The following is an 11,657-nucleotide window of genomic DNA, read 5'->3' on the forward strand; positions in this document are numbered from 1 at the left end:
CATCAGGTGGCCAAAGTATTGGAGCTTCAGCTTCAGCATCAGTCCTTCCAGTGAATATTCAAGGTTGATTTCCTTTAGGATTAACTGGTTGGATCTCCTTGCTGTCCAAGGGACTCTCAAGAGTCTTCTCCAGCCCCACAGTTCAAAAGCATCAATTCTTCGGTGCTCAGTCTTCTTTATGGTCCAGCTCTCACATTCGTACATGACGACTGGAAAGACCATAGCTTTGACCATAGGCTTTTGTCGGCAAAGTGATGTCTCTGCTTTTTAATACAGTGTCTGGGTTTGTCATAGCTTTTCTTCCAAGGAGCAAGTGTCTTTTAATTTCTGCAATCACCATCCACAGTGATTTTGGAGCCCAAGAAAATAAAATCTGGCACTGTTTCCATTTTTGCCCCATCTATTTGCCATGAAATGATGGGACTGGATGCCATGATCTTTGTTTTTTGAATGTTGAGTTTTAAGCCAGCTTTTTCACTCTACTCTTTCACCTAACTTTTAACTGCTCTTTAATATTTTCTGTCATTCATCCCTCAATGCTACCTATGGGAGATTTCTCAGATATAGCTTCCAGTTCATTAATCTTTTCTTAAGTTGTGTCCAATCTGTTTGATTTAGCCCTTGATTTTTTTTTCATTCCAATGGCCATATCCTCTATTTTTAGACGTTTTATTGGGTTATTTTTGTTTTAATCTTTCTATTCAGTTTTCATACCATGCTGTTTACGGATAAGGGTCTCTCTTGTTGATTTTGCCCCGGTTTTGTTTGCTTTTGCGTTTACTTCGTGCTCTCTTTTAGAGTGTTTTAAATCTCCACTTTGGAGCGCTGACTCTCCTGTTTACTGCACCTGCTGCGTCTCCCTCATGGTGACTTGTTTCCTTTTGTGATTTGTCATCCTTTGTTATGAGTTCATCTTCAGACGTGACAGGGGTGTTTGGGTTTTTTTTTAAAGGCTTACGTGCCCTGGGTTGAAAGAGTGTCTTTCTCAGCAATTTTTTTTTTTTTTTCCTATTTCTTCTGCTTTTCACACCACAGAGACAGACCACACTCCTGCTTGACATGCAGACCTGAGTTTCAGGTTCAGGTTCACTGGGGTAACTTTTTCCACTCAAGGTTGAACATCTGCATCTTGTCACTTTCTCAGGCCTATGGGTAGCGGTATATTTTGGCCCCCTTTTCAAGAACAGGGTAGCCTGTTGAGACCCTGGAATGTACGGAGGTCATGTCCTGCTCCCCAGCCTCTTACAGGTCCCTCTTGGGTGTCTGAGCCCAGACTCCCGAACACCTGAAGCCCCCACAGCCTCTGATTCCTCCCATCACTCAGCTTTGGATTTTCTCTTTGTCTCTGGTACCTGGGATCATCCCTGTCTTTCAAGTTCAGCTTAAAAAAATTTTTTCCCACGTATAAGGAGTGAGAAGAGCCCAGCCACCTTTCTCAGTTCCCCATTTTACCAGAACCACCCGCTACACTGCCCCATCTCTGAATGCTGCTGATGGCAGGGAGCTCCCTACCTCCCAAGGGGCTGGAGAGAGTCAAACCTTGTCACACTAGGGAATGACAGGCAGTTGAGGGCAGGTTTCCTCCAGGCCACTCGGGTGGAAGGGAGGCCAGGATGAGGGTGGGCAGGTGACATCACAAGCCAGCTCTCCAGCCAGAGGTTATCAGAGCAGAAGCCCAGGGGCTGCTCGGTCTCTTTCATCCTGGGGCCTCCCAGGGAGGACGTGCATCATGAACCTTGCTGGTGTGTCTGGGGCCAGAGGAGCCTTAGTGGCGGGACAGCATCATCACGAACTCTGCAGGAGAGAAGGGGCGGGGTTTGAGCCGGTCCAGGTCAGCGATCCCAGGAGGCACTGGGCTCCGCCTGGGAGCCAGAAGGATCGGGCTTGGTCTGGGAGGAGGCTCACCGTCAAAGTCCACAGTGCCGTCCCCGTTGAGATCCACTTCTTGGAGCATCTCGTCCAACTCAGGACCCACCAGTGGCTCCCCCAGGAGAGCCGGTGCTGCCTCCCGCAGCTCTGCCACCGTGATCCGCCCATCCCTGTCCCTGTCAAACTGCGATTCCGGCAGGACTCAGCCCTCCTACCCTCTTCCTGCGCCCGCTGCCACCTTGCCTGGACACCCCCACTTCCTCCATCCAAACCCTCCTCCTCCTCCCAGACTGAGGCCGTGAACCCCCTGCCCCCGGGAAAGTCCTCCTAGGTTACCCCTTAGCCGGGAGTGACTTAAACCCTCTCCGACCCCGTTCCCAGTCCTAGTCCCACCAGCTGCAGGGCTCGGGGCCTCCAGAGGCTGAGGCTCCCAATCTCCCCTGAGGCCAGGAAGGATGCCACCCGGCACCCACCCACCCACCGGTCCCCCGGGGGGCCCCGCACCTCGCGGAAGGCAATTCGCAGTTCCCGCAGCCCCAGCATGTGTGCCGTCTCCTCCCTCAGCTTCGGGCCCATCATCTCCACGAATTCCTCAAAGTCCACGCGGCCACCCACTGCAGATCCAGGCGGAGGGTCACAGTGGTGGGGACTGGGGCCCAAGGAGGGACCCCAGCCCCTCACCCGCTCTGTGTCCAGGAAGGATACCAGCTTCCATGTCCCCAGGGGTAGGAGGCTGTAGCCCGGGGCTCTGCTGGGGGCAAGACGCTCAAGGGCTGTCAGTGAAGCACCAGATGTGGGGGGCTGAGACCAGGCTGGAGAACCAGACAGCCCCGGGTTCAAAGCCTGGCTGTGCCACTAATGCTGTGACCTCGGATGGCTCACTGGACCTGCCTCCCCACTGAAGGACAGGGTGCTATTGCGGTTGGAGTTCATGACTGTAAAGTGCCGGAACCCCACAGGTAGCAGTAAAAACACCTTAGAAGCATACACCAGTCGTCCCTGGATTCTAAGAGGCCATCAATTATAAAAAGCACCAATGGTCCATGAATAGCTTCGGGAGAAAGAAAGAGGCATGACACTAAATATTCACATCAATTGTAAATCACATCCCATTTTGGGAACTGTAAGGGAAAAAAAATTTGCTGGTGTCCTGGGATGAAAGCAACCTGATATTTGATAAATCAGCTATGGTGCTGGAGAAGACTCATGAGAGTCCTTTGGACTGCAAGGAGATCCAACCAGTCCAGAAATCAGTCCTGAATATTCGTTGGAAGGACTGATGCTGAAGCTGAAGCTCCAATACTTTGGCCACCTGATGCAAAGAGCTAACTCATTGGAAAAGACCCTGATGCTGGGAAAGATTAAAGGCAGGAGGAGTAGGGGACAACAGAGGATGAGATGGTTGGATGGCATCACCGATGTGATGGACATGAGTTTGAATAAGCTCCAGGAGTTGGTGATGGACAAGGAAGCCTGGTGTGCTGCAGTTCATGGGGTCGCAAAGAGTCGGACACGACTGAGCAACTGAATTGAACTGATACACAAGGGCTGCCTGTCAGACATTTAATCGCAAAGAGTGGCCAGGGTTCTGTCCCGCTTGGCCTCACCAACAAACCTTAAGAGACTTTTCAGGATGATCAAAGAGAGGCAGAGACAGCCCAGGTGGCTGGTACCAGCACAGACGGTTTCATCTCAGTCAGAGATGGAGGTCCCCAACCTGAGTCCCGTGGGTCTCTTGTGGATCACCCGGTGCCTTCCTAGTCCCCCTACCCTCCGTGTCCTGGGGCCAGTGTCATCAAACTGTCCTGGAAACTGCCACCCGACCCCCCTCACTCCACCATTACCCCTGTCTGATTGCCAGAGCCAAGGCGCAACACCCTTCCGTTCTGGGAACCTTAAGGCTGGAAAAGGACCCTGGCGGCAAAGCCAGGTGGCTCCGCCCACCAGCCCCGCCCCACCCCGGGGAGACGGGGTCAAGCACTGACTTCGCATCTTGACGTGCTGGGAGACCTCGATGAGCTCCATCTCAGTGGGCATATAGCCCAGCGTCCGCATGCACTCGCCCAGGCTCCGGTAGCCGATATAACCGTCGTGGTCCGTGTCAAACTCCTCGAAGGCGGCCTGAAGCTCTGCAGGGGAGGGAGGTCAGGCTCAGGCAGCCAGCCAGCCAGGCTCTGGGACATCTCCCACCCGCCGCTCCCAGCGGGGGCCACTCACCATCCAGCTCCTCGGGGCCCAACTCTCGGTCCTGCAGGGGCATAGACCAGCATGTCCCCGGGGCCAGTCGGGGCTCTGGCCAGCCTTCCTCCTCCAGCCCCAGGCCACGGTGGCCTGGGCAGGGCCCATCTCACAAGGGCAGGAGAAAGCAGCTGAAGTCCCAGGAGAAGAATTGACCCCCTTCCTGCTCCTGGGGACCCTGAGCTGCCACAGACCCCTGGGTTAGTGGTCTAGCTCCACCTATTGCCCAGGCTGCCCTCCAACTGCAGAAACCCTGCCCCCACAGTCCAGCTCTTGAGTCTGGAGCAGAAACTGGAGGAGGCCTGAGTATCAGGGGAAGGGTGGGCTGAACCTGAGCCCATGAGTCCCAACCCCACCCCCAGGCACCCCAACCCTGGCCCGGGCCCACCTGACCTTCCCGAAGATGCGGTTGAGCAGGGGCCCGTATGTCTTCTGAGCAGCATCGTGCTGGGGGCCAGGACGGTGCCGGTGGGACTGGCGACGAGGGGCCGGCCCAGGGGCCGAGGGGACGGGCCCCTCCTGCCCTTCTCTGGTCCTGGAGGGGTTCTTGCTGCTCCCCAGGGCCTCGGGGCCCTGCATGGGGGTCTGCTCCCCAGAGCTGCTGGGGCCCTTCCGGGACCCTCGGAGCCCCTTCTCCTTCTTGCTGCTTCTCTTCCTCGTCAAGGGGGGCCCCTCAGCGCCACTACTGGAAGCCAGGACCCCCACGGGGGGCTTCTGTGGTCCGGGGGCCGGGTCTGGGCCATGGCGCCCCCTCCCCTGCTCTTCGGCCATGTGGAGGAGGGTGACAGGACTCAGAGAAGTGGCACCAGGGAGCACCCCTGATTCTCAGGACCCATAAAGCTGCTTATACTCTGCCACCCCGAGGGCTGATGACCAGGGATCGGGCCCTGAGGGGGATTAGGGTAAGTGAGTCAGGCAGCCCAGGCCCTAATCCCGCCCTCTGCCTGCGGGTGTCCAGATAGGCAGAGCCGATCAGTCAAGGGAACCATCCTCAGCAACGCGGGTGCCAGGACGAGTGGCCGCAGTGAGCGTCAGACTCCAGCTCTGCCACTCCCGAGCTGGGAGACCCAGCAGACTCACCTCTCTAAGTCTCAGCTGCCTCATCTATAAAATGGGAGCAGTACTGCTGAAGCGTCAGAGAGCCGTTTTCTGACATGAGCAGGACTCAGCTACCACCGGACATGGGGAAGCATCTCAGGCAGGAGGAAGAGTGTGTGCAAAGGTGGGAGGTGGGAGAGAGGGCAACATCCCCACCAGAGCAGGGGTGTGTGAAAGGAAGGAAGAGAGGCCAGATCATAGGGGCTTCGAATCATGGGTGATTGAGGGCCACAGGGGTGACATCAGAGGAGGCGCACCCTGGGGGACCCAGAGCCTGCTCAGAGCTGGAGGGGCCCAGGCCGAGGGCTTTCGGCCATCTGGCCCTGGTCAAGGATAGGGGGCCCTGGCTGGTCACTTGGCCCCACTGGGCTGGGGTTAGGGTTTCCCCAGCGAGCAGCCCCATGAAAGATTGATGTCCTCTCAGCTTGGGTTTCATGCCAGCAGGCTTAGTGCCGCCGGGCACCATGCAGCAGGCCTCAGCGTGGGGCTGTGTGGACGACTGGACCTCTGGGCAGGCAGACACCTCTGCTCCTTCCAGCCAGTGGCCTGCACCTCACAGGTAAGCCAGGCCTTGCCAGTTGGAGCCTCAGGGGGTGCCCTGGGCTCTGATTCAGTAAGGACTGGAGCTTGCAGAGTGGGGTCTGCCTGAGTAAGGGCCCTGGGGGTGGGGAGACCACAGGCTAAAGGTCAAATGGCTTGAGCTATGAGCCACAGGCAGGACCCAGGCTTTCCGGGACATCTGGTTTTTCCGCCTCAGAGGGAGCCTGCCTCCCCGCACTAAGGAGGTTGGGTGAGGGCAGCAGGCTTCTTGGGACTCAGCCACCCTCATCCTCATCGTGCCGCTGAGCCCCTTACCCCCTTTTCTAATGAGTAACCCCAGGGGGCAAGGGAGCCCCCCCACCCCGGCCCCAGACCCCCTGTCCACTCTTGGGCCCAGGGGACCCTAAGCCTTTCCCTTTGGAATCTTTGTTTCAGCTGCACCACATGGCTTGCAGAATCTTAGTTCCCCTACGAGGTATTGAACCCCTGTCCCCTGCAATGAGAGCGTGGATCTTTAACCACTGGACCACCAAGGAACTCTGAATCTCAAACTCTTGAACCCAGGATACTGACAAAAAGGGAGCCTGCGATGCTTTGACCATTTGGGGTTGTTTTGTTTTGGCCGCACCATGCAGCTGGAGGGATCTCAGTCCCCCCACCAGGGACTGAACCCAGGCCCACAGCAGGGAAAGGCCAGGTCCTAACCAGTGGACCACTAGGGATTTCCCAAGCGGTTTTTAAACTGTGTTCCCTGGAGTTCTAAGGGTGCTCTCCCTCCTTTAACCTGAGCACACCCTTTTAGTTCACATAGGAGTTCTGCTATAGTATCTTACTGAAATGAATTTGAAAGCCTCTGGCTTGGTCTGCGTGGACGCAGCGGGATTCTGGGCAGCAACATAATTAGAGTCCTGGTGCCCACATTCCTATCTCAGACCTTGCATAAGTCACCTTCCTCTGCACCTTTGTCTGCTTACCTGTAGGATGGATCGCAGGAAGCCTAGGTAAGGTAATCTCTTTAAAGTCTCTGGCAAAGGCTAACCACCCCAAAGTTGATGATGATGGCCCAGAGAGGGACAGCGACTTTCACAGAGATGCTCAGCATCCTCTCTCTCCTGTTCAGTCATTCATGCCTTCATTGATTCACCAGGTGCCCACTCCATGTCCAGTCAGACACTGGGGACCCCAGATAGACACTGCTATGGAAGCCAGCCTGGGTGCCCCCGGCCACTGGCCCCGCACAGAGCTCGACGATGAGGACTACCCCCAGGGCGGCTGGGACACGGTCTTCCTGGTGGCCCTGCTGCTCCTGGGGCTGCCGGCCAATGGGCTCATGGCATGGCTGGCTGGCTCGCAGGCCCGGCAGGGCACGGGCACACGGCTCGCTCTGCTCCTGCTCAGCCTGGCTCTCTCTGACTTCCTGTTCCTGGCAGCAGCGGCCTTCCAGATCATGGAGATCCAGCATGGCGGGCACTGGCCGCTGGGGACGGCTGCCTGCCGCTTCTACTATTTCCTCTGGGGGGTGTCCTACTCCTCCGGCCTCTTCCTGCTGGCCACCCTCAGCCTGGACCGCTGCCTGCTGGCGCTGTGCCCTCGCTGGTACCCTGGGCGCCGCCCAGCCCGCCTGCCCCTCTGGGTCTGTGCCGGGGTCTGGGTGCTGGCCACCCTCTTCAGTGTGCCCTGGCTGGTCTTCCCCGAGGCCGCCGTCTGGTGGTACGACCTGGTCATCTGCCTGGACTTCTGGGACAGCGAGGAGCTGCCGCTGAGGATGCTGGAGATCCTGGGGGGCTTCCTTCCTTTCCTTGTGCTGCTCGTCTGCCACCTGCTCACCCAGGCCGCCGCCTGCCGGCCCTGCCGCCGCCACCAGCCTGGGGCCCCGGCCTGCCGCGGCTTCGCCCGTGTGGCCAAGACCATTCTGTCAGCCTACGTGGTCCTGCGGCTGCCCTACCAGCTGGCGCAGCTGCTGTACCTGGCCTTCCTGTGGGACTTCTACCCCGGCTACCTGCTCTGGGAGGCCCTGGTCTACTCTGACTACCTGGTCCTGCTCAACAGCTGCCTCAGTCCCTTCCTCTGCCTCCTGGCCAGCGCCGACCTCCGGGCCCTGCTGCACACCATGCTCGCCTCCTTTGCAGCCGCTCTCTGTGAGGAGAGGCCGGGCAGCTTCATGCCAGCTGAGCCACAGACCCAAGTGGACTCTGAGGATCAGACGGTACCAGGGCCAGTGGCTGAGGCCCAGCCACAAGTGAACCCCGAGGCCAAGCAGCAGGCGAACCCCGAGGTCAAGCAGCAGACGAACCCCATGGCCCAGCCACGGGACGACAACGAGGGCCCACCCCTGCTGGATTCTGGGGCCCAGTCACAGGCAAGCCCCAAGGCCCAGCCCCCCGGGCCCACTACCAGCTCAGCCCCCAGTGCCTGTGAGGAAGCTTCCTCCACCCCAGCCATGGATTCCACCCTAGAGGCCCCCGTGAACCCGGCCACACCTGCTGCCTCTGAGGGAGGAGGCCCCAGCAGCGTTCCCCGAGAAGAGGCCCCGGGCGCGGGCCCCACGTGAGGGCTCAGGAAAGTCCAGGCCCGCCAGGACAGCAGAAGAGCCGGGGGAGACGGAGGAACCAGCCCGTCAGAGAGGAGGACGGGTACCGTGGGGGAAGTTTGTGTGGAAAACCCCTACCGAGTCCCTTGGGCCTGGCAGACGAGGCTTGGGGGACGTGAACATGAAGCAGCCAAAATCCTGTACGGTTTGTTGAACATCATGTCCCTGGTCCCAGCAAGCTCTTGCAGACTTGGCCCCCACACAGTGGCCCAGCACTGCCCCCCAAGCTACCACAGGTGATGGTGTCCTGTGGGTTCGGCTCTCCAATGCCCCCCAGACCCCACGGACAGCCTCCTCCTTAGCCTCGGTCCTGCAGGAGAAAGACAGGCAGGGCTACTTCCCCAGGCTTGATCCGACCTTCCCTCGATCCTTCCCTCCCTGCCCTCCTCCCTATCCCGACCTCTCACCTGGATACAAGGAGCCCAGGAGGAAGTTCCTACAGTGAAGGGAGGCATGCGGGAGCCATTGGGAGCCTGGGGCCTTAGCGGCCCACAAGCGGACTTGGCAGCCTTCTCCTCCAGGCCCCTTCCCCACAGGCAGTGAGGCTGGGGCCGGACTTCCTTCAGTAAGGCGGTGAGCACAGAGGCGAGAGTGGGCAAGACTGGATTCCAATCTGGCTCCAGGTGACTCTGGACAAGCTGCTTCACCCTCCGAGCTCCTGTTGCATCTGGCATCGTGAGGATTAAATGAGAAGGTGTGTGAGGTGCTGGCAGGAAGTGGCACACAGAAGGGGCTCAGTGAACAGATGCTTCGTAGACATCCAGGGATGCAGGGGCTGGGGATGATGGAAGGAGGGGACACCTAGCCGGAGCACCTGGGATCCTGTGAGCTTCCGCGCAGATCAGCGCACCCATGACCAGCTCTGGGCTGCAGACAGCCAGGCGGCCTGAGAGAGCTTGGGGCCACCTCTGTGCCTTGGGCAGCTCCAGGGGACTTCAAGGTCTGCTACGTTTGAGGGTTCAATGAGTGTTCACCTGCCCAGCCCCCACCATGGAGGAGGCACAGAGTGCCCTGGTCCTGCCTCTGCCTCAGCCCCTTCCATACTCTCAGCCCAGATGCAGAGATGGGAAGATGTCCCAGCAGAGAACTCTGGGAACCAGCGGCTCCAGGGACAGCACAGGCCCCTTGGAGGTCACACGGTGTCTCCAAGCAGAGCCAGCCTTCTTCCGTCTCCAGCTGCAGACCCTGCAAGAAAAACTAGGAAGTGCTGAAGGTCTATTTTCAGACTCCCCCACCCCACTTCCTCTTCATGCACATCACTCTCTTCTGGCGCTCACTCCACCCAGCTTTCTCTCAGTCCCTGGTTCTAAAACCATGAACTGTTTCTCCTTTCACCACCCCACACCACCTCCCCCCCCCCGCCCCATAACCCTTTCCCTTAAGCTCAGCACTGTGACCTTTAGAAGCTGAGGGGTGCCCTTACCAGTAGGTGGAAAGGACAATGACATTTTAAGTGCTACCCTTCCCAGCTTGCTACAAAGGCAGGCTGAAGCGGTTCAGTGAGACCTGGGTTCTGGTTCCCAGGCCTGTCTTTGCCTCAGTTTTCTCCTCTGTAAAATGGGGTGATAATGTTCCCTTCACAAATTTGGCTGTTGTGATCATTAGCCAAACCCAGGGCTGGAAGCAGGCTGGGTGCTGGTGGTGGTGATATGAGCAGCATAACCATAGTGCTTCCTGGAATTCTGGCCACCAAAGCTGGTGGGAGAGAGGTTTCTGGACAGGCACAAATTTGTTGAACTCATTCATTCAGCAAATATTTATCAAGCACTTGTCAAGTGCTTTTCCAGCCAGCCTTCCATTTTGAATGGGATTAGGGCATGGCCTCCAATGCCCCTCAGAGGTTGTTTGAATCCTGGTTCTCCACAACTCACCAGGGGTGTGATCCTCAGCAAGGCTCTTGGCCTCTTTGAGACTCAGCTTCCTCATCTGTAAAATGGGGATCATACTAATGGTTCCATTTTCTGAGTGTTAATCCCTGTGAAGTTCAAAGATCCTTGCCTGGCACAGAGTAAGTGCTTCATAATTGTTAGCCGTTAGTCTGATTATGCCAGTGGGCATCACCGGGCCTCACTCAGGCCCAGGACAGTGCAGACCCACCAGAACCCATGTGGCGGCATCCTGCCCACCAGGCATTGCCCCCACCACCACGCAGCCTCCTCCTCCACTTTCCAAATGTTTTCACACTCCCACCCCATTGGACTTGTACACTTTCTGAGGGCAGAGTCTGTGCTGTGGCTCCCTTGCAGAGTGCCCCTCCTCCTTCTCCCAGGTAGGGATCCTAAAGCCTTTCCATACGACAGGCAGATCAGGGATTAAATCCTCAGTGCCAGCCACCTGGCTTCAACTCTGGTCCATCCTCCTAACCCCACCTCTTGGAGAATCCCTCCTTCAAGGTCCCAGGAGGGACCCCCCCACTCATAATGGGTACTTGCTATCCAGGAGAAAGAGCAGGATCATGAAGGGTTTTGTGAGATAAAGAGGAGTTCTCCTGCTAGCCCACAAAGGAGGGCTTTGTGTTGGAGGAACATGCACCCCCAAGGCCAGAGGGGATGAAAGGAGGCCTATCCCCCACATTCCACAGCCCCTCCACCTCACGCCTAACACACTTGATGGGGTTGGGCTCCTGTGGCCCACTGGAAGACTCATGCCTTCTACAGGTGAGAGACACACTTCCCTCTCCTTCATAGGGGCCAGACATGGACTCTGAGAGCTGTGAATATGAACATTTTTCAATTATGCATTCAGAGCTTCTGTTCATTCATTCATTCAATATACATTAATTGAACAGACTGTGTGCTAGGTCTTGTTCTAGGTACCGGGGATCCAGAGAGAAAGAAGGCCAAGTGTGGTCTTCAATTTGCTGACATCTTAGTGGGACGAGGCAGACAAACAGCAAATACACAGATAATTAGGGAATTCCCTGGCAGTCCAGTGGCTAGGACTCTCATTTTCACTGCTGACGGTGTGGATTTGATTCCTTATCAGGGAACTAAGATCCCACAAGCTTCTCAGTGTGGCCAAAAATAAAAAATAAATGAAAGCAAATATACAATAGTTATATAATATAACACAATGCAGTGATTAAGAACATACATACGGGGGGAACAAGTAAGGACGAGAGAGTGATGGGTGAGGGGGATGGTCAGGGAGGGCCCTCAGAGGAGAAGACATTTGGGCTGAGACCTGGAGGAAGTATAGATGGAGCCTTTTCAAGTTGGGAGGGTGGGGAGAATTTCCAGATGGAAGGAACAGGATGTGCCAAGGCCCTGGAGTGGGAAGGAAGGTGGCATACTGCAGGGGTAGGAGGGTCAGTGTCGCTGGA

The 11,657-nt window shown here is 57.0% G+C and overlaps 2 protein-coding genes across 2 annotated transcripts; one reads left to right on the plus strand and one right to left on the minus strand.

The window, feature by feature from the left end:
- Window positions 1-1,765: 1,765 nt before the first annotated feature.
- Window positions 1,766-4,878, minus strand: LOC138083862 (calcium-binding protein 4). The gene is made up of 6 exons (XM_068977819.1): window positions 4,501-4,878; window positions 4,087-4,117; window positions 3,855-3,998; window positions 2,374-2,483; window positions 1,906-2,053; window positions 1,766-1,794 (listed from the first exon to the last, which is right to left on the minus strand). Exons 1-6 carry the CDS (start codon window positions 4,876-4,878, stop codon window positions 1,766-1,768), a joined length of 840 nt encoding a protein of 279 aa, XP_068833920.1.
- Window positions 4,879-5,669: 791 nt separating this feature from the next.
- On the plus strand, window positions 5,670-8,296 carry GPR152 (G protein-coupled receptor 152). Its single transcript, XM_068976422.1, has 2 exons — window positions 5,670-5,764; window positions 6,916-8,296. The coding sequence occupies exons 1-2, from the start codon at window positions 5,670-5,672 to the stop codon at window positions 8,294-8,296; spliced, it is 1,476 nt and encodes a 491-aa protein (XP_068832523.1).
- The last annotated feature ends 3,361 nt before the right edge of the window (window positions 8,297-11,657 follow it).

The sequence above is a fragment of the Capricornis sumatraensis genome, chromosome 8 (genome assembly GCF_032405125.1).
Source record: "Capricornis sumatraensis isolate serow.1 chromosome 8, serow.2, whole genome shotgun sequence".
Taxonomy (NCBI): Eukaryota; Metazoa; Chordata; class Mammalia; order Artiodactyla; family Bovidae; genus Capricornis; species Capricornis sumatraensis.